This window comes from Gorilla gorilla, chromosome 1, assembly GCF_029281585.2.
Source record: "Gorilla gorilla gorilla isolate KB3781 chromosome 1, NHGRI_mGorGor1-v2.1_pri, whole genome shotgun sequence".
Lineage (NCBI taxonomy): Eukaryota > Metazoa > Chordata > Mammalia > Primates > Hominidae > Gorilla > Gorilla gorilla.
In genome coordinates, this window is record NC_073224.2 from 118148667 (window position 1) to 118170824 (window position 22158).

General features: G+C 38.3%; 3 protein-coding genes across 12 annotated transcripts in view; 1 reads left to right on the forward strand and 2 right to left on the reverse strand.

Moving 5' to 3' along the window:
• PHTF1 (putative homeodomain transcription factor 1) overlaps nucleotides 1–1992 on the reverse strand; it is a 61702-nt gene extending 59710 nt beyond the window's left edge. For 3 of the 10 annotated variants that reach the window (XR_010129887.1, XR_008669908.2, XM_031009093.3), the window contains exons 1-3: nucleotides 1415–1986; nucleotides 1052–1241; nucleotides 29–85 (exon numbers count right to left, since the gene is read on the reverse strand). Coding sequence is in view for 4 of the 10 variants with exons in the window: in XM_031009093.3 (XP_030864953.1) it covers nucleotides 29–85; nucleotides 1052–1096 (102 nt within the window). In the remaining 6 variants the exon portion in view is untranslated. Of the gene's footprint in view, nucleotides 1–28; nucleotides 86–1051; nucleotides 1242–1414 lie in introns of those variants that run through there. The other 7 variants (XM_063695676.1, XM_063695667.1, XM_063695673.1 and 4 more) reach the window with 5 other exon arrangements.
• LOC115936018 (uncharacterized) lies at nucleotides 1683–4256 on the forward strand. The gene is made up of 3 exons (XM_063707423.1): nucleotides 1683–2160; nucleotides 3424–3492; nucleotides 4201–4256. The coding sequence occupies exons 1-3, from the start codon at nucleotides 1683–1685 to the stop codon at nucleotides 4254–4256; spliced, it is 603 nt and encodes a 200-aa protein (XP_063563493.1).
• Nucleotides 4254–22158, reverse strand: part of RSBN1 (round spermatid basic protein 1) — a 52763-nt gene continuing 34858 nt past the window's right edge. The window contains exons 3-7 of the mRNA XM_004026374.5: nucleotides 20036–20173; nucleotides 19580–19722; nucleotides 10651–10818; nucleotides 9528–9636; nucleotides 4254–8877 (exon numbers count right to left, since the gene is read on the reverse strand). Of these exons, the coding sequence (XP_004026423.4) occupies nucleotides 8404–8877; nucleotides 9528–9636; nucleotides 10651–10818; nucleotides 19580–19722; nucleotides 20036–20173 (1032 nt within the window). The 3' untranslated portion in view covers nucleotides 4254–8403. The remainder of the gene's footprint in view (nucleotides 8878–9527; nucleotides 9637–10650; nucleotides 10819–19579; nucleotides 19723–20035; nucleotides 20174–22158) is intronic.

Below are 22158 nucleotides of genomic sequence, written 5' to 3' on the forward strand. Positions count from 1 at the left end.
ATAGGCGGAATCAAAGAAACCAATTTACCTTAATCTGAGTCTGTTCGATTGACTTTTCCCATATCTGCTGATCGTAGGCTCCAATCTGAAAGAGGGAGTAGTCTATTAGTTAAACGATGCAAAGGAAATCCATACATTATTAAGTCAAGCCTCATAAAAGTCATGAGCCTATTAAGTATCAATATGCTATGTGGAAGATGTGCTTCTCAAGAGTTAGAATAAATTAATACTTCGAAGGACTGTTTCCTTCAAAAATCTAAAATAGCTGGACCTAAAAGTAAGTTCAAAAGCAATGCCCAAAATATTTCAAATTAATATTACCTAAAAAGATATTTCCACTTCTTGGGCGCGCATGGTGGCTCACGCCTGTAGTTTGAGACCAGCCTGACCAACATGGTGAAACCCCGTCTCTACTAAAAATACAAAAAATTAGCCGGGCGTGGTGGTGGGCGCCTGTGATCCCAGCTACTCCAGAGGCTAAGCCCGGGAGGCGGAGCTTGCAGTGAGCCGAGGTCGCGCTATCGCCCTCCAGCCTGGGCAACAAGAGCGAAACTCCGTCTCAAAAAAAAAAAAATCCACTTCTTAAGGAAAAGAGCACTAGAAAAACTAGAGAGGAATAAAAGATAAGGAACAGCTCAATAAGATTGTTGATAGTATCAATCTGAGCTGTGCAGATACAGGTTTCATGTCTTTTTTGTTTTTAAGCAGTTTGATCAGAAGCAAACTTTCAAAGCATTGCGGTGGCATTGTGTATGCAGCCTGAAGGGAGGTGGCTTGTAAACCTTATTCTGGGACCTGGAACCGGGTTTAAAAGACATAATGACCTTGTACATCTTTTTTTTTTTTTTCATTTATGTTGAAGTATACATGAACACCTGGCACTACCAAACTCGGGGGAAAGTAACATTATATTATTTGTGGGAGCTTTTTGCAGGAAGAATGCTTTACAAATTTAAAAATATATATATATATACATATATGTACATATATATACATATATATATATATACATATATATGTGTGTGTGTATATATATATATAGGTGTATTACCTTCTTTTGGTACCACGATATAGCATCTCTCTCATTTGAGGCCATCTGTGTCTCCAGCCAGAGAATGGGATTTCACTGAAAATGAAGGAAAACCAATCGGTGAGTCCAGCTGCTGAAGGTTACTCTCCCAGGTCGGGTAGGACGCGAAAACCGCTTCTCTCAGCCTCTCCATGAGCTGCTCTTTCTCCAGCTGTTTGCCAGGGAAAACACAACAAACAAACAAAAAAAACTGGCGCAGCGGCGACCGGAGAAGCCTCTGCAATATATCGGGCGAGCGTGTTCGTGGGTGCGGGGGAGGGGCAGGGGCCGCCGCTGGAGTCGCCCGGCACCCGCCTCCTTCGCTCGCCGGCGTCCGGCTCTCACCTAGTGCCCGTTGCCCCGCGGGCCGGCGCCCGGGACCTTCGTCCTCAGTGCCCGGGGTCCCACCGTGAGGCCGGGGACGAGGCGGCAGGCCAGGCAGGCCGCATCTTCCCCTCTAGGCGGAGACGCCGGAGAGGCCGTTACCATGGAGACCGCGGAGGCCGCCCCAGCTTCGGAGGCAGCCGGCCGCCCAGCGCCCTGAGGGCGGCAAATCGATCGCCGGTCCGAGGCCGCCTACACGGTCACGGACTGACCAGAAAATAAGCAGAGAATGAACTGGAAAATGAGGGGGATTAAAAGTGAAGGCCTCCAGTCGCCACGGCGACAGCAAAAGCCTTTGTGCCCAGCTGGAAAAGACAGGTGCAAAGGCCCCGGACCCCGAGAGCCCGGGAGCCCAGGAGCCCGGGAGGCGGCGGCGGCGGCGGCGGCGGCGGCGGCGGTGGCGGCGCTCGTCTTCTCCGGGCCGCGCCGGGATGCAGTGACTCAGCCGTCTGAGATCTGGGCTAGAGCCGCTCAGCCGACCACCGGGCAGCAGCCTTCGGCTTCCGCTTTCCGGCTTTCGCCGCCGAGGTGGCTCCGCCCCTGGCCCGGGCCTTCCCGCCCAGCCTCGGTCCAGGCTCCGGGTCCGAGGGCCTGGGGAGTCGCGCGGCGATCGATGGCCAAGAGCAGCTCCCTCAGATCACCCTTCAGGCCTCAGCTTAAAAGTCACTTCCTCACAAACGACTCTCCCATCCAGCGGTCTAAAGGAGGTCGGTCCTGATACTCTAGTAGCTCCCGGCTCACGTCTTTGTGGCACTCATTTTCGTGTTTCATGGCTTAATCTCTGTTCCCCAGTGGGCTGTGGGCTCCATGAGGTCAGAGACGGGCCTGGCACAAGCCTGGCACTTAGGTTCCCAATGTTTGTTGAGCGAACGAATCAATGTTTGCGTGAATTTACGCTGCCCTGGGAGGAAAGGCCAGGCTGCGGCTTAGTGACTCCCTTCCTCTCCCGCCCCTCAGCAGCTCTGGGTCTGGAGCTTTCTAGTGCTCAAAAGTGTAGGGGGGAAAGAGGAACAAGTATTGGGCAGTCACAGCTTTTTCCAAATTAGGGTAAAGTTAGGTGGCGGCAGGAACAGGTTAATTAGGGCCGATAGAGGTCAGGAGAAAGGAAAGAAAGGTTGAACCCTCAAGTGAATATTTAAGGATACGTTAAAAGGATTTTTAGGCTGCTTTTTTTTTTTTTTTTTTTTGGCCATTAATGGAACACTGTCCCCTTACAGCCATTCTCCCCACCTTATTTGAAGCCGTGTTCTTGCTAGCCCACAGCGTGTAGCATCTGGGTCAGAGAAAGCTAATGACAGATGATAGCTTCCACTCAAGAAAGCCTAAGAGGCGCTGTACTCAATGTTTTGCAGACATTATTTCTTATTAGCTATTGAGTGGGCACCAGGTGGAAGTTATCCCATTTCACGGATGAGGAAAATCGACTAAGCTAAAATAACTCCCACAGGACTAAGTTTTACAAATTACTTCACCCAGCCTGGGCGCAGTGGCTCACGCCTGCAATCTGGGCGCTTTGGGAGGCCTGAGGCGGAAATGTAGCTTGAGCGCAGGAGTTTGAGACCAGTCTTAGCAACATGGCCAGACCCCGTCTCTAAAAAAAAAAAAAAAATTAGCCGGGGGTGGTGGTGCGCACCTGTAGTCCCAGCTACTTCGAAGACTGAGGCGGGAGGATCGTCTGAGTCCACGAGTTCGAGGCTGTAGTGAGCTATGATTGCACCACTGCACTTCGGCCTAGGCAACAGAGACCTGTCTCAAAGTAAAAATTATTTTACCCTTATTTTTATATTGCACACATTGGCAGTGGTTTCCTTCTGCTTTTGCTCCTTGACAGCTTTTCCTTTCCTTAGTGCTAAACATTACAATTCTGTTGGGCTTCAAGACAAATGGCCAACTTGAAAAAAGAGATAAATGACAAGTGAAAAACGTCGAATTTTGCACACATAAATATTTAACCTCAATTACATTAATAGCAAAAGTACTTTACTTCACTGTTTGGCACACAGAAGATTTTCGGGGAGTGTCTCGAGGAACTGAATCAGGTAAGAAGTATTAGAGAATAGTGGTAAGTAGCAAACCATTTTTCAGGTGCCCTGTTGGAAACTATTCAGTGCTTCCTGCGGCTACCAGCGAACAAGGTCTGAATCCTTACTCCCAACCAATAATCTGTGATCTTAAGCAATTTATTCAACTAACAAGCCTGTTTTCTCACCTGTATTATGGAGATAGTCACCTTCTTAAGGATGTGAGGATTAAATGAGAAACCGTCATATAAACTGCCTGGCCCATGGCAGTTACTCAAAAAATGTGAAGTCCCTTTCTTTTCCTTTCCTAGACAGAACCAAAGGCTATCAGTGCTTAGGACAGGTACCTCAATTAAAGATAAGTTCACACAAAAACTGATGAGGAAAGAAATCCATTTTGTTGTGTCACATTAATACATCACTGACATAAAAGTCTATATGCCATCTTCATTAATACTCAATGCACTTTCAAGAAAATCCACATCACCAGAATAAAAATTTAAGACTGTCCTCTTTTAAGTAGATACACACTAATTTAAGCAATTAAGAGGCATAACTACAACAAATGTCAAGTGTATTTTTTCTTCTTCCCCCAAACTAATTGCATCTCAATATGGATGGAATTTTCCCCAGACATCTTTAGGAAAGAAGTCATAAGATTTTCTAAAAATTTTTTTTGAAGTAGTAGGGGATACAGTAGGTGAGGGATTCGTCCTCTAAAAACAGGTTCCAGGTATTTAGAACTCACATATGCTATGCATTTTGTGATGAAACACCAGTAAAGGACAAATCAGACTTTTTTTATTAAAAAAATACTTTACAGGGAAAAAAAAAACTATGCATTCCATTGTCCTATTTTACAAAGAAATAGCTTAACAATTTAACACACTTAGACAGCTACAAAAAAGCACTGTGTTAAAAGGATTATTCACACAAATTTAGATTTAAGACTATTCATTAAAAACCTTTTTAAAACACTCGTTAATGTCAATAAACAAACTAAGGCCACACAACGCAAATAGTCCGCCAGGCAAATATACATTTCATCTATATGCAAAGACCTCTTAGATAAATAAAAGCCACAGGAAAAAAAGTCTTAGCTGCCAATCAAAATGGAGTTTAGTCACAGAAAACACTATTACATGAAAATTTACAACATGTGATAGTAGTACATAAGTATTTCTTTAGAGAGAATTGAAAAGTGCTATATTTTAAGAGACAGTGGTCTCAACTACATGCACAAGTGGATCCTAAAAAATGTATGAAGAAAATGGAAGGCCATAATATTTATGGAGAGATACTTGCTTTTAAAGCAACAAACTTTCAAGACAAGGATAGGTCCCTTACGTGCTAAAGAAAAACATTTGTACTGTGCATTTCCTCTACTTGCATGGCCGATAAATACAGCTACGACCTATTTGAAAAACAAAACAGCACAGATGTGAACCTCTGGCATGTGCTAGCTAGTGAAAGGTTCTTTTTTAAAAACCTGTAGCAATGATAAAACAGATCAGAAAGATACAAAATTATCCTAAAGGCATAAATGCAAACAAATTTTTTATGGCAAATACAGATGAAAATATAATGGGCTAATATTAATGATTAAGAATATATTCAACTAAGCATTTTCATGGATTTGGGAGTCTTGTTCCTATATTAGCTTTCATTCTAGACAATATTTATATAGGGAAAGGCAATAAGCAAGTTTTTTCCAGTCATTAAGTGTGACTTTTATGCCTAGTAAGACTGATGCAAGACATCTTTTCCCAAAGTTTAGTAAACAACTTTAATAAGCTCCTTTTTCCCCCTACAAGAGCTTGTAATATTAGTCAACTGGTATTCCAACTGTCTCTTAAGGGGAAAGGGCACTTTTCAAAAGTCTTTCACTAAAAAACAATAAAAGTACCAGTTAAACAAATTCTAAGTACTGAATAAGCAAATTAAAGGTACAATTAAACCTAGGAACCAATTTTTAGAGTTAAAACTTTGGAGGAGAGAACATACTATATCGGTTTTTATTATTATTGCTTTATGAATTTGGGTTACCGCTTTGAATCATCATCCTACTCCTAGCGTATCTTGGTATAGAGAATTACTTCTGGGGCAAGAGGAAGACTTTTATCCTTTTTAATGAATACCATGAAATTATTCTACTTTACTAAGTTAGGAATATTCATTTATTGGGTCCTTTCCATAAGCACATTTAAAAACCATCCCTCTGCTCCACAAAATATTAAAACTTATAGCCACATTGTGCAAGTAATCTCAAGAGCTGGCACAACGGATAATATACCAAAAAGGAAGATCAGCTTAAATTTCAGTTACAACTTCACTGCCATCACTACTTTAACAAATCAGAAGACGCCAGATTGCTCCATGCCTCACTCCACCAAACCAAATAATTTAATGATTTAGAAAAATTGCAATCATTTGTATCACTAAACTAGGATACAGCTTTGAAAGCAGTAAAAAACGCAAAACTTCTGCTTTTATACTCATCAGTCTTTAAAGCATGCTATTAAAATCTAATACTCACATAGGACATTCAGTTTTCAGATACGTTACTAGCTAAATGTTTCTCTTCATTCTATTGCAATTCTAACATACAATGAATTTATTAGTACATGATTTTAAACATTTTTATTGTACTCTTTTAATGTGTTTATATTGGAGGTGAGGGTAGAATGTTTTATAAAAGGAAAATGGGGATTTGCTTTTGATTGTAGGTCTTTGCAGATCCGCTGGTTCCTGAGTGATAATACACAGTGCTGGCTGTCAGGAGACAGTCTCCTTGTTTATTAGCAATGACCAGCTTGGATGACAGATGGCATCTGCTGGATGGCAAGTGGGAGATGGGGAAATCGGATCTTGGAAGACAAGAAAAAATTAAAAAAAAAAATTTTTGCTTTAACAGCCTTCTCTTCATGATTATTTTTAAAAGCAAATGTTGCCTGAGAAGAATTTTACTTTGCACAGCCTGGTAAAGCTCTTCTGGACAGAAAAATAAAAACAAGAAATAACCCAAACCCACACACTTTGTGATTAAACCCCTCCCCAACAAAATAACAAAAAACACCCTCAAAGGCAGGTCCCGTTAAAAACTAGTCTGGATAAACTGGAATTTACCCTAGAATCTATACCCAAGATTTAAAAACACCCCTGCAATAATCACATTACCTTTCATACCATTCTAATTACCTTATTTACAAAGATAACTAAAGCCAACATCACTTCCAATTCATAAATGGTTTACATTGAAATGTATCCCTATTTGTCTTCATCCTTTGTAACAGAGAATACATACATATACATATATATAAGGAATAATACAGATTCTAACTAATCACTGCAGTATTTGCTGATGGTTACTTTTCTATCGGTTTACACAGTGACCTCTATACTTTGCTAATATGCATTTAACTACACAACAATATTGCACAAAGTAATATTTATATAAGATTTAACCTATTTCAGAATATTTTAGAGAAAATTCATATTTGATATTTCAAAAGATGCAGCTAAGTTTTCATGGTGACAGACATAATAAAGCAGCATCTTGTATTTTTTTTTTTTTTTTTTTGCCTATGTTAATGTAAATATTTCAAATCTTACCATCCAGGAAAAAAAAAAAATCTCCAAATTGCACTGTAACCAGGGAGATATAAGAATCTGGTCTTAGGTGTGGGGAGTACTCTTCCATTAATAAACAAAAGGCCTACTGTATTATTAACTAAGAGAAAGTATAATGTGAATCATGTTAACATTCTAAAATAACAGAAAGTTAAGACCATACTAGCAGTGTGAACTGTGCCTGTTTGAAAAGAAAATTTAAATACTCAGGCACTAAGCATTAGCCTACCTGAAACTCTAGGATGAAGTCTAGTGCTGTATTCTTTCTTAGAAAATAGCAACACAGAGTAATAGTAAATAAACCCAGGTATTCACCAGTTAAAACTGTGAATTGAAGTGTCTCAGTAGTAGATATTTATCATGAAGAGGTTGATGCCAAGTGACAAGAATAGTTTATCATAAGATTGATGCTCAAAATATGGCAGCCTCATCAGAAAGACTATTATTATTCTCTAAGTTTAATAGTTGTGATCAGTTTAGGAAGCAAAATTATCCCCACAAAATGTGAGGATGCCAGGAAGCAGAACAATAGAGTATCATGTCAACATTATCTCTTTTACCCAAAATATCTTCAATAGTTAGCATATATTCTAGAAGAGATTAATGAGCCATGGATAATGAATGACCAAGGACTATTCATCTTTAGATTTTTTTTTTAATTGAAATATCCACTGGGTTTTAAATAACAGATACAAAAAAAAGACAGTTTGGATCAGAAAGTGCTGTGCTTTCTCTTTTGTTAAGAAACCAGAGAGCCACTGAAATTTCCTTGGAAACTACTTGTTATTTGTGGTTAGAACTAAATTACTTACTTGCCCATGTACCAGATGCAGAAATTCTTTCCTGCAACCTATGCCATTTTCACTGTAGAAATTGAACCTGTGCCATAAAGACACGAGTACTAAACCATAAATCTTATTTATCCATAAAAACAGCAAATATGGCAAGAGACAAGGCAAGATAAAATTAAGGGAAGTGAATAATTTACCAAATAAGAATCTGTTATTCCAGAGAATTCTCATTTTGATTTGAAGAAGAGATTGAATTGTTACCTCACACCTTAAAACAGAAAGTAGCAGCAGACCCACTATTACATACTGTACTAACGGGATAAGATACAACTCTTAACTTTGCATAATCTGTGTAAAAAAGATATGCTTGACATTTGTGGAATGTCATTTCTCTTTATAGAATTATAGGCAAGATTTCTCCAATAAAACTTAACTTAAGCCAGTTATAAAACTATAACTTCACATCAAAATTTAAAAAAGTTAAAAAATGTGTTTGAATATGTACATATCACACAGAAGTGGTTGAATGTTCTTGCAGATTGTGTTGCTGGTCAGAGTCCAGTCTACTTTCCACTTTTAAAACTGGAATAGGCTGAGTCTTCTGATCTTGCTGTAGATTAAGTTCTGATGCAGGTGGGAAAGATGATGAAGCAGTTGTCAACAGCTGAATCTCTGTGCATGCTTCTTCAGATTCAGTTTTTATCCTCACACATTGGGAGTCAACTTCTAATTCTCGCTTTCCAGTTAAACCACAGTCCATGTTAGAATTGCTTTCTGTGTTTTGAGTGGCTTCCACAACAGGGTGGTACTGTTTAAGCCTTATATGCCAGGCTAAGCTACACACCGCCGAAACTGTTTTGAACTGATGAATGACATTTCTAGGGATGAAGTAGATATCATTGTCGCAAAGCTGAATTCTAGCATAACGAATGCCTTCCCGCCTCATTTGGTTTAGTTTAGCTTCATCTACCCACTGTACGCACTGAAGAAAGAAAAAAGTTACGTGAGACTTTAAAATATGTAATAATTTAGTCAAATGAAATATTATAATTAGCAAAGGAAAACAGTAGAAATAAAATGTGTTATAACAACAATCAAATTAAAATTAAGCAACACTAAATGATAGGTAACTCTCTAAAAATTCTTGTAATGCCTGGGAAATTATTTTCCTCCTATTTTACTACCTCTTTAGTAACAAAGTACAGGTTAAAATCAGAATGGCCTAGAGAATCATTTAGGTATTTCAAAGTACAGCTAAGTATCAATATTCTTTACCACACATAAAGGCAACATGTTTTCTTTTCTTTTAGTGTGTCTTTCAGCCTTTTGCAGTTGAGGGGACACAGTGCAATGGGGTTAACAAGTGAGACAGCTCATGGCCATAACTGAGCCGCCTGGGACCTCTAACCATCCCAGGCCCACCTGGTATCCCAAAGATTGAAAGGATTTCAAGCATTCTGCTAGGGAAGCTCTGTTTAAATGATTTTCAGCACCACCCCCACCCTAGTCTTTAACAGTAATAAAATTAAACTCACTATCCCACATATCAGACTGTAAGATAAAATTCAAAATAAAATGGGTATAGATATTTACTTCCAATATCGCAAATGGTGATCAAAAATAAGTTATTACCTGGGAAACTGGAGGTTCATGAAGATCTAACTGAAGTCTTTGTACAACATCAGTAAAATCCTCAGCATGAAAACAAATCACATCTTTGGTTATGCGAGGTTGGTCACTCCTAAGATTAACAAAATTAAGTTTCAGAGACAAACATCTCACAATGAAAAATGATGACAAATTTCAGTTCTTTTGTTCTTGGAAATGCTTCTACCAGCAGAGAAATAGATGCATAGTTTCTAAGGACTAGATATACAATTTTTTTTTAATTTGAAAAAAACTAAAGCTTAAAAAGCCATAAAAATCAGATTTGCTGTTGTAAAATTAAAACAAAAATGGCTAAAAAGAATAGTTTTATTCTGAACTAGTTGCATTTGCAGTCCTCGCCACTTTGTATCTCCATGTCCTGAGCTTTGTTAAAACTGGGCCCCAACAGAATATAAAATGGTTTAGCCACTATGGACAACAGTCTGGCAGTTTCTCAAAACATTACAAATAGAACTACCATATAATCCAGCAACTTCACTCCTGGGTGTATAGCCAAAATAATTGAATGCAGGGACATGAAGAGATATTTATACACCCATGTTCACACCAGCATTATTCACAAAAGCCAAAAGGTAGAAGCAACCCAAGTGTCCACTGATGGATAAACTGATTAACAACATGTGGTATATACATACAATGAATTATTATTCAACCTAAAAAGGGAAGGAGATTCTGACCCTTGCTACAACACGGATGAACCTTGAGGACAATGCTAAGAGAAATAAGCCAGTCACAAAAAGATAAACACTATATGATTCCATCTATATGAAATATGTAAAGTAGTCAAATTCATAGAAACAGAAAGTAGAATGATGGTTACCAGAGCCTGGGGGTGAGAGTAAAAGAGGAATTGTTGTTCAGTGAGTATAGAGTTACAGCCTTGCAAGATGAAAAGGTTCTGGAGCTCTGTTTCGTAACAATGTAAATATGCTTAACTCTACCAAATGTACATTTAAAAATGGTTAAGATGGCAAACTTTATGTGTATTTTACCACAATTTAAAAAACTGGTCCTAAACCTTTTAAATAGAGTCCACATTGTCTTATACAATATTAACCAACCTTGCAGTTGAGTTCAATTAACTCACCATTCACCAAATTGTACAGCTTTCAAAACTCCAACAGCAGCCGTACTCTGCCAGTCAAACCCCTGACCGACATGATCAGCATGAGCTCTAGTCCTATCTTCAAAGAGAACTTCGCGGGGTTCACTGGTCCGAGGTAGGTACTGGAGATTTTTTATTTCATTCATTGATCTAGAGTTGATTTGGTTGTTAAACAAAGGGTAAGCAAGGAAGAAAGAGACCAAAAAAAAATTAATTAATAGCAGTAAGGCAAAAAAGTCTGGTAAAATACCAGATTTAAATAAGATGAGGACTGAGAAGGGTTCAATGATTATGATCATTCGCATTTAACACACTATATTATAATGCTTAATGTAATTACCTTCCTCTCCCTGTGTGCCATAATGAAGCTGAAAATATATCTTAGATTAGGCTCAAATGTAGTGCTTCTGTTCTAGCAATAGAAAATAAAAGTCAAAGTTTAAGGCTTCTTTACCCTCATTCATCTTACTTCCAACTCTCAAAATATGCTACTAGTGAGGCTGCCCTCACAGTTAACAAAAATTCTGGATGGAAATATAGCTATAATTAAGCATTAATCAAGCTGCACTTAGACCCACTTTCTTATAACTAAAAGTCAGGTAACACTAGATACTGACCATTTGCATCCCCATTGTTCCTACAGATAGAATTTCTTGAAGCGGGAAAACTTTTTTGTGGAAAAAAAAAATATATATATATATATACTTTTTTAAAAAAAGAATTCTAGTGTTAGCATCATAAGGCTTTTGTTTAAGATAGAATCTCTGATGTTAAGAACGGCTTAAGCAGATCCTGAATTCTGGCAAAACAGCTGCTGCCAACCAATTTAAAGACCCCCACAGAAAAACCTAATCAGCATGATAATAGTTTATTCATCTCTTTGTCCATGACTTCACTTTGTACTCTCGGACCAATAAACATCTCCACACATCAGCCCATTCCCAAACCTTTAAAAACCCTAACCCCCAAACTCCTCAGGGAGACAGATTTGAGATTTCCTCCCATCTCCTCCTTTAGTGGCCCTACAATTAAACTTTCTCTGTTGCAATCTGCTGTTTTGGTGTACTGACTTGCCATGTGCATCAGGCAATGACCCTATTATAGTTAAACTAGAGTTCTGATTCAAGATTGCAAACCAGGCATCCATGTTATCTCCTTCTACATTAAAACGAAAGTAAAAGTCTTCAAACCAATAATAGGGGAAGTGGGGATTAGATGGGAGAATGGATTAGAGTACAGATGAAACAGAATGAGCCATGAGTTGACAGCTGTTGATTGTATATTAAACACACAGCAGTTTATTACATTGTTTCTGCTTTTTTATGTGCTCAAGAATTTCTAAATATAATAATCTAAAGATGATAGTGAATAAGAAGCAACAAAGAAAATGAATTAATGAATGAGCAATATCAACAAACTTTTGCAAGATGGAAAATGATCCTAGTACCTGAGACTAATAAAACTGAGCAGAGAAAGCCACAGGTATAGAATACACAAGAAGGGATCAGCAGCCAAAAAGGCAGCAGACCTGCCCAACAGACCTTGGAAAAGCCTGAGTCCAAAAAGAAGCCAGGCATAATAATGATGAACAGAAATGAAGTGAGGCTGAGAAAAGGGGAATTAAAGTGAAATTCTGCAAATAAACAAGTCACCCCTGCAGGCAGAAATGTAGACAGACATTTAGCCCCACATGGAGTAGACTATGGCTACCCACCCAGCATCCATTCGTCCCCTTTAATTCCCTGACAGAACCCTAATTTTCATTAGGCATCTCATTCTGCCCTGTATGTGACCTCATTCACAAGCTCCAGAGTTAATTTCTGATGAGTCCTGGTAAATTATGGTAAGCTCATTTCCCCTGACAGTGACTGATTTAGGAATAGACATGAACTGATTCTGTCTAATAGTATGAAAGGAAATATGCTCAAGAGACTTCTGGGAAGTTTCCTAGCTCCTAAGAAAGAAGTACAAGAAAAGATACTATCTTCTTCTATTAGATATAGCCAAATCAAGATGTGATGTCTAGAACTGCCTCAGCCATCTAGCAACTATAAAGGGAGCTAGTGTAAGTAAATAGCCTAAGCCAAGAGAATGTTAGAACAGAGAAAAGGAAAGAATCTGGTCCCTTGATAACAGCACTGACACACTGACCACATGGTGCCTAGAACCAACCTCTCTTGACTTCTCGATATACAAGACAGACATTTTATTTTATAAACAAGTTTGAACCAAAATTTTTGTTGCTTATAGCCAAAAACATCCTGATAAACTTTCAGCCAGAAAAACTGCACATTCTCTAAACACATGGAAATTGCCACAACAATAGAACATAATCCTCTGAAATTTGGGCACGTCATTTAGTGTCCATTTCTATGCCTGTTCACTCTAAGTTGACAACTGACAATTGTCTACCTGTTGACAATACTCACCAAAATATAAATAGAACTCGCAATAGACCCAGTGCTTTATTTTAACATATGAATGGGTCAACCGAGAATCACCAGCTTCTGAAGATAGCAGCCTGACAGAGAAAAACCAAAATGAACAATGCTAAAATTTTAAAACAGCAAAGAAAGGTTAGAAGACAAAGGTCCAGTAAATGTCTCCGAATCAAAAGCAAAAAGATAATAAGAAATATGAGGACCATCAAACCAGGAGATCTATTATTCAACCAATAGTAGTTTCAGAAAGAAATAAGAGAAAATGAAGAAGAAATTACCAAACCAAATAAGTAAGAAAAATTATCAGAAAGGAAAGGAGACATGAATCTTTCAATTTAAGGTGACTACTAAACAACAAAAAGTATAAAAAATAAGAATGAAAGACTCAAGACATATCATTGTGAAATTTCAGACTGCTGATGATAGAGGATGCTATAAGCTTGCAGACAAGAGAAAAATAGGATACCTACAAAAGAATAAAAATTACACTAGCATTAGGACTTCTCATAAATAATATTAGATGCCAGAAGACAATAGAGCACTGCTAAAAACGCTGAGACAACACAACTTCTGGACTTCAGCTAAATTATAAATCATGTTTATTAACAGAAAAAGAAATTTTCAGACATATAATAACTCAGAATACCTCCTTTTTCTTAGACTATTCCTTGAGAATGTGTTTAAGCAAGAGAAGGAAATAAATCTAGGAAAACAACAACCATAGGTTAATGCAGAAAAGCATTAAATAGGAAGTCCTAGGTGGATAACCGAAATAAGCCTTCTATAGGCAGAACACAGAGTTCCAAAAGATATCCACATAAAAAAACTGATATGTTACAGCAGACAGTATGAAAAAAATTCTAAAAGGCATGAGGATATGATAAAAGAACAGAATGCTAGGTAACTACCAACACCAATGCCCTCTCAAAAAAAAAAAAGGTTATAAAAGAAAGCCATAGTCAAACAGATGAGAAAGTGAGCGTGGTTCTGGAAGAAAGTAATGTACCTTAACTCTAACCCTATAAGCAGTAAGGAGAATGGAAGCAATAAATAAAAAAGATGGGAAGCAATAAAGAGAACAGAAGATATTTAGGATGGTCAAGAAAAGTTTATGTTCCTACCTAAAAAAAAAAAAAAAAAAAAAAGGAGGGTAATCAGAAACTTCAGGAAAAACAGAACACTTTTTTTTTAAAGAAGTTATGATACCAAATATAAAACTTTCAAAAAATGTGACATGGTTTTAAGTATGTAGGTGAAATATAGAAAAGAAAGATGCTTTTGCATATTCTTCCTTTGAGTGATGACATAACATTGAAACCTTAGAATATGAATTAATAACTTAATAGCTGGGTCTGCAGTAAACATAGCTAGCCATAAAATTTTAGAATCCACTTATTGACAAGGCATGTAAGACCTAATGATAATTTTAAAAACAGAATATGAATTAACCCCAGCAATGTGTAGGGACAGCTGACTGAAAGAAGAAATGAGGAGGAAGAGGATAAAGTAGGGGTCATCTAACTATTCAGAGAACATGTAAGAGGACGGAATACCTGCTATCATACCAAAAAATCAAAACCTGTATAAAAACATGACATGTATATCATACATATATGCAACTATTATATACACAAGATTAAAAAAATTTTTTAATTAAAAAAAAACCCTGCCAAAGCCTTTTTAAAAAAGTATTATAAACAAATGGGTTTTGCCTCTCGTAAAAATATATTTGCCTCTAGGAAGGAAAAGTGGGCAGGATTTTCCATTGTAAGTCTTGCTGTATTATTTGATTTTTAAAAAACTCTGTACACATATTTCTTTAACTCTAGAGTTCATAAATCCAAAGATGAGCTTCAGTAGCAGTGTCCTTGGTAACTGAACAGCTTCTCACATTTTTATTCCACCATTTTCCACAACAAGTTTTCACTAACACAAAAAGATGGACATTAGAATTTACATTTTGATTCATTCAATTCTAATTCAAAATGCTTCTGAATGCCTCACTTAAGAATATTTAATACCAACAGAAATAAAATTTGATGGCACCTCAGATGCATTATTAAATAAATGATGTTGGTACAGCTGCCTAACTACCTGGAAAAACATGTAAATCTCTTCCTCTATATTGAAGCCAATTCCAGGTGGATTAAATATGTAAATACTGAAATCACAGAAGTACTAAGAGAAAATGTAGGTGAGTATTTTATAACACTGAATAAAAGAAGGCTCTTCTAAGCCTATTGCTAAAGGAGAAACCTCAAAAGATAATCATATAAACAAAAACTTCTGTAAGTAAAGAAAAAAACACTGAAGCTGAAAGACAAAAAAAGAGAAAAACTTGGAACAGAAGGGAAAAAAAGCTTAATAGTCATAATATATATGGGATTTTTACAAAAGAAAAACACCAAAATAGAAACATGTATAAAGGAAATTAAAAGGAAATCACCAAAGACAAAATAAGAAACCCCTCAAAAAATAGCAAATTAAAATGAGACATTTTTGGGTTGGGCGTGGTGGCTCACGTCTGAAATCCCAGCACTTTGGCAGGCCGAAGTGGCTGGATCCCTTGAGGCCAGGTGTTTGGGACGAGCCTGGCCAACATGGCGAAACCCCTCTTTACTAAAAATACAAATATTAGCCAGTCGTGGTGGTGCACGCCAGTAATCCCAGCTACCTGGGAGGCTGAGGCATGAGAATCACTTGAACCCGGGAGGCAGAGGTTGCAGTGAGCCAAGATCGCACCACTGCACTCCAGCCTGGATGACACAGCAAGACTCTGTCTAAAACAATTTTTTAAAATAAAATAAAATGAGACATTTTTATCCAATCAGATCAATATAGTTAAAAATGTTAGTGGAGAGTATGAGAAAAAGGGAACTGTATTATACGAGTGGGTATATGAATTGGTATATTTCTGGAAGCCCATTAGAAATGTGTATACTTTGAGACTTTAGGAATTTTTACTAAGAATATAAACACGCATGGCCGGGTGCAGTGGCTCACGCCTGTAATCCCAGCACTTGGGGAGGCTGAGGCAGAAGGATCACAAGGTCAAGAGATCGAGACCATCCTAGCCAACATGGTGAAACCCCGTCTCTACTAAAAATACAAAAATTAGCTGGGCGTGGTGGTGCATGCCTGTAGTCCCAGCTACTCGGGAGGCTGAGGCAGGAGAATCATTTGAATCCGGGAGGCGGAGATTGCAGTGAGCTGAGATCGCGCCACTGCACCCCAGCCTGGCAACACAGTGAGACTCCGTCTCAAAAAATATTAAAAAAAAGAAAACAAACACGCATATGCACAAACATACATATTTACCAAACTTCCATCCATATACAATCAGTGGTATGCTCTATATATTTTACATCTGACTTGAGGGTCAGGGGAGGTGGCTGATTTTAGCTGATTTGCTGATTTCTATGGTATAAATACACCTAACACGAATGATTTCCAGTTACTAACGTGACATCACGCAATGTGGAATTGGAAAGTGATGCTAATGATGGCCTTTGTGAACAGGTACAAACTGGCTCCAGCACACCAGTATCATGTTTTCAAAATACTGTTTACACTGAAAACCTGGGAAAAAGTTACACTAATAAAGAGTTGGTGAGGGCCAACTCTTCTTTAATTAAAATTAAAAAAAACAACAGGCCGGGCACGGTGGCTCACGCCTGTAATCCCAGCACTTTGGGAGGCCGAGGCAGGTGGATCATGAGGTCAGGAGATCGAGACCATCCTGGCTAACACGGTGAAACCCAATCTCTACTAAAAATAAAAAAAAAAATTAGCCAGGCATCATGGCGGGAGGCTGTAGTCCCAGCTACTTGGGAGGCTGAAGCAGGAGAATGGCGTGAACCTGGGAGGAGGGGCTTGCAGTGAGCGGAGATCGCACCACTGCACTCCAGCCTGGGTGACAGAGCGAGACTCTGTCTCAAAAACAACAACAACAACAACAAAAAACAACTAGCCAGGCATGGTGGCAGGCACCTGTAGTCCCAGATACTTGGCGGGGCTGAGGTGGGAGGATCACTTGAGCCTGGGAGGTGGGCTACAGTGAGCCCTGATCATGCCACTGCACTCCAGCCTAGGTGACAGAGTAAGACCCTGTCTCAAAGAAAAAACAAAAACAAAAACCAAGAATTGGTTAAATAAATCTTGATACAACCATACAGTAAAAATTCCCAAGTTTTAAAGTAAACATCACACAAAGAATGGATTTTGTAAAAAGATTATTTATGGCTATATATAATTTGAAAGGTTAATATGCCTAAATGGTGGCTACCTTTTTTTTTTTTGGAGATGAAGTCTTGCTCTTGTCCCCCAGGCTTGAGTGGAGTGGCACAATCTCGGCTCACTGCAACCTTCGCCTCCCGGGTTCAAGCAATTCTCCTGCCTCAGCCTCCCGAGTAGCTGGGATAACAGGCGGCTGCCAACATGCCCAGCTAATTTTTGTATTTTTAGTAGAGATAGGGTTTCACCATGTTGACCAGGATGGTCTCGAACTCCTGACCTCAGGTGATCCGCCTGCCTTGGCCTCCCAAAGTGCTGGGATTACAGGTGTGAGCCACCATGCCCAGCCTGCCTTCTTTCTACTCTTCTTTTTTTTTTTTTCTTTTTGAGATGAGTCTCACTCTGTCATCCAGGCTGGAGTGCAGAGGCACCATCTTAGCTCACTGCGACCTCGGCCTCCTGAGTTCAAGCGATTCTCATGCCTCAACCACCTCAGTAACTAGGATTACAGGAGCGTGCCACCACACTAATTTTTGTATTTTTACTAGAGATAGGGTTTTGTCATGTTGCCCAGGCTGGTTTTGAACTCCTGGACTCAAGCAATCTGCCTGCCTCAGCCTCCCAAAGTTCTGGGATTACAGGTGTGAGCCACTGCACCTGCCCTCTTTTTACTCTTTCCTATTACTTTTTTCTTAAGTTTATAAAAATCAGGAAACAAATGATGGTCATTTTTTGAGGAAAGATTACAGAACAAAAAATGTTTATAGTATTTAACAATTTAATAAGATTTCAAGATTCGTCATCATCCTGCAACAAAAACTGCTATAATCTAACAATGTGCAGAACTTTCAAATGACTCCTGGGTTTTTACCATGCCACCACCCTGCATTCGTACATAATTTTTTCAAAGTATTTTCATACATTTCAAGTACCTAAGATTATTCCATACTTAGCTCAAGTATCATTCTCCTATGAGCCTTAAGTTAAGGTTTAGATTAGTCCATTAAAACTCACTTCTGGACACTTATTTTGAATTGCTATTTTCATAGTCTAAGCAGGTATAAATCATTTTCAGTCTCATTAAATTAGATTTTTCAAAGTACTAGAGAGTGAGTTAATCTACATTTGTCTTAAAAGTCTGAAACACAAAACATGTTAGCACAATATGAATTACTGAGGCTCGGTCCTATAGAACATTATTGGTTTCATGTAGCAAATACTGGTTACCTAGTATATGTCATGAGGACAAAGATGAATAAAATAGTCCCTGTCTTCCCAAAGCACACCTCAAATGTTAGTAAAAAATAAAAACATGTAAAAACAAAACTTTAATGAACAGAACATTGTAGGGAACAATTAATTACCTAAGGAAGGAAAGAAAAACTTCACAAAGGAGGTGACGTCCAAGTTAAGTTTTGTTTGGTTTTGGTTTTGGTTTGAGTCAGGATCTTGTCGTGGAGTCCTGGGCTCAACTGATCCTCCTACTTCAGCCTACCAGGTAGCTAGGACTAAAGGCATATGTCACTGTGCCCAGCTCAAGCTGAGTTTTGAAAATGTATTAAGTTTGCTGTGGGACGGTAACCCCAGCACTTTGGGAGGCTGAGGCACGAGGATCATTTGAGGCCAGGAGTTCAAAGCCACCCTGGGCAATATGGTGAGACCCCATCTCTACAAAAATAAAATACACAAAACAATTTTTTTAATCAGATGGGCATGGTGGTGCACACCTATAGCCACAGTTACTTGGGAGGCTCTCCTGAGACCAAAAGTTCAAGAATACAGTGAGCTATGACTGTACCACTGCACTCTAGCTCTGGGCAACAGAGTGAGACCCTATCTCAAAAAAAAAAAAAAAAAAAATAGTGCAAAAGCAAAGAGTTATGATAGACTATGGTTTGGAAAGTGAATTCAGTATGGCCGGAGAAGACTAAACACAGATACATCTAGAAGAGGTACAGTTGACCTGATTATTAATGTAAACCACACTAAGGGGTTTGATCTTTTATCCTGCAAGCAGTTAGGGCACAGGTTTTTAAAAAATAAGTAAAAATTAAATTTGTGTTTTAGAAAAATGCCTCACTGTGATAACTGTGATGATTGGACAGAAAAGAGGAACCAACAACTAAAACATTTACTTAAGGGAGCCCAAGACAAATGGTTTTCAAACTGTGCTCATTTTTATAAGCAACCAACTAAAAAAAAGTAGTTTTGCTTATTTGAGAAAAAGAAATATTTACCGTCGTCTTTTGAAGGGTGACTTTGGCATATCTGCTGTAGGGATCATCTGTTCTCCTGGCCTTACCCACATTATAGGCCCATCATCACTCTGGGACCTACACTGGAGTCGGAGGCTAGAAAGTGTACCCCAGGGCAAAGTCATCTAGAAATCAGATGGATTAGTCACATTAAAAAATTGTTTCAATGATTTATAAGTTAATCCTCCCACCCAAATAAAAGTTCTAAGAAGGCTTTTTTACAACTGTATATAAAGAAATAAATGCTATTTACATAGTAATTTATATTAAAAAGAATAATTGAAGTACTTTGTACTAATATTATTATATCTAAACATTTCTGTGCAAAACACTGGATAAATTTAATTTCAATAGGCAATATTAGCTAAATACTCTTCAACATATAAAGTGCCCACTTAAGTAAAGATCAAAACTTTAATAATCTTAATTAACACTCACTTTCAGAAATGGTGATTCTTCTAACATATCAAGGAACTCTGGGAAATAATCACCAACTTCTTCATCTACTGCTCCAACGAGACTTATCTGCCGCATAGGACCTGCTCGGTAGGTGCCACAGCAGTATGTCCTGTTGACCTAAGATAAAACAAAAGAGGGAAAAATGGACTGAGGTACAACTATAATATAATTAAAGAATTAAAATAGGTTATTGTTTCCAACGTTGCCATTTCTTCTACAAACTAAGAACTGAATGGTCAATACCTTGAATAAAGTCAGAGAGGCACCCAAGCACACTGACAAATACACTAATACATATGCCACAAGCAAATTTCAATGTGTGAGTTAACCTGAACATCTCAAAGAAATATTGAAGACATTAATATCTATTTAATACTTAAACTTCTCTAAAAATGATTTTTTTAACTTTGTAATATTTTAGAGTGTGATCTTTATTTAAGAAAAAAACATATAAAAGTAAAATCATCAGGGCAGGGAGAAAAAAAGACCATGGTCATATTAATCTTCCATGTTCATTTTGTACTCCCTAGCTTCAAAGTCTTCACTTTAGCCCAGATACCAGGATACGAGGCTCACTGTTACCAAGACAGGCCAATCTTTTTTTTTGCTTTCTTTTTTTTGAGATGGAGTTTCACTCTTTGTCCCACAGGCTGAAGTGCAATGGCATGATCTCAGCTCACTGCAACCTCCACCTCCCAATTCAAGCAATTCTCCTCCCTCAGCCTCCCAAGTAGCTGGAATTACAGGTGTGCGCCACCGTGCCTGGCTAATTTTTGTATTTTTTTAGTAGAGATGGGGTTTCAACACGTTGGCCAGGCTGGTCTTGAACTCCTGACCTCAAGTGATCCACCCGCCTTGGCCTCCCAAAGTTTTAGGAGTACAGGTGTGAGCCACCAAGCCTGGCTGCAATCTTTTTCTCTACTCAACTTATGACAAACTTACTTCTACCTCCAGTGATTTTTCTCTTGAATCTGCCCAATCTGGAATGTCCTCTTTTCTGTCAACCCAAATCGTATCCATCTTTCAAAGAGCAGTTCAAAAGCTCTTTTTTTCCAGAAGTCTTTCTGGTCACACTCCATGATCTCTCCCTTCTCTGAAGTCTAATGTTACCTATGAGCAACATACATTTTCTCTATATCAACTCTCCAGTGAATTTAGGACATATCCTACATAAATATGCAGCCCAGAGCATCCTATCTAGCATTTGAATGGAATCTATCATTAATTCCATACAATCTGATACTATTCCTCTAGTCATTTCATGTATGTTCTTATCTTATGTAATCTCCAATTTAGAGTTTCTCAAGGATAGAGAGATGGATCCTGTACATAGCAATGGACTAGACTAGAAATGCTGTATTTAACCAGAATTTCCACTTCAGATCAGTTACCTAGCATTTTCTACCTCTGTTAAAATGCAGATTAAATTTAAAAGCCTAACATATAGCTGTACCTTTATATAAAATGGCTCTTTAATGAACATTTAAAAAAATTTAAAGAATCTACTGTCATGTTTTAAATACCACCTATTTTGCCTTAATAGGAAACAGTCTACATAAATGACCATCTAGGATATCTTACCACAATTCTTCACCATTTGTTCTTTAGCAGCATTTTTAGAATCAATTTTTTTCCATAGACAATTTAACATCACCCACACATATATACACAGAAAAAAAAGGCCGTAGATCTTGTTCTCAAATAGCAGGAGTAGGGATTTTTTAATTCCTTACAAATCCTCCCCCCAAGATCACTTTAGATGATTCTTAAGCAGCAGCCACCCAGGCCAGAATTACTTTAATATATTCATATGAATTACTTTCCATAAGTTTGGTATGATCATCATGCCATAAAAAGCCAGGGGTGGCAGCATGGAACAAAGGCTCATCATGGGATATAGAGATAAGGAAGGGGAAGAAACGTAAGTCTTTTTAAATCATTATTCTAACCTTTCTAAGCACTCTAAAACAACTAAAGTAGATTTAACCTTCAGCAACATTTCTAGGAATCATATGCTTTTAGGGGTAATAAGAAATTATCAGTCTCGGCCAGGCACGGTGGTGCATGCCTGTAATCCCAGCACTTTGGGAGGCCGAAGCGGG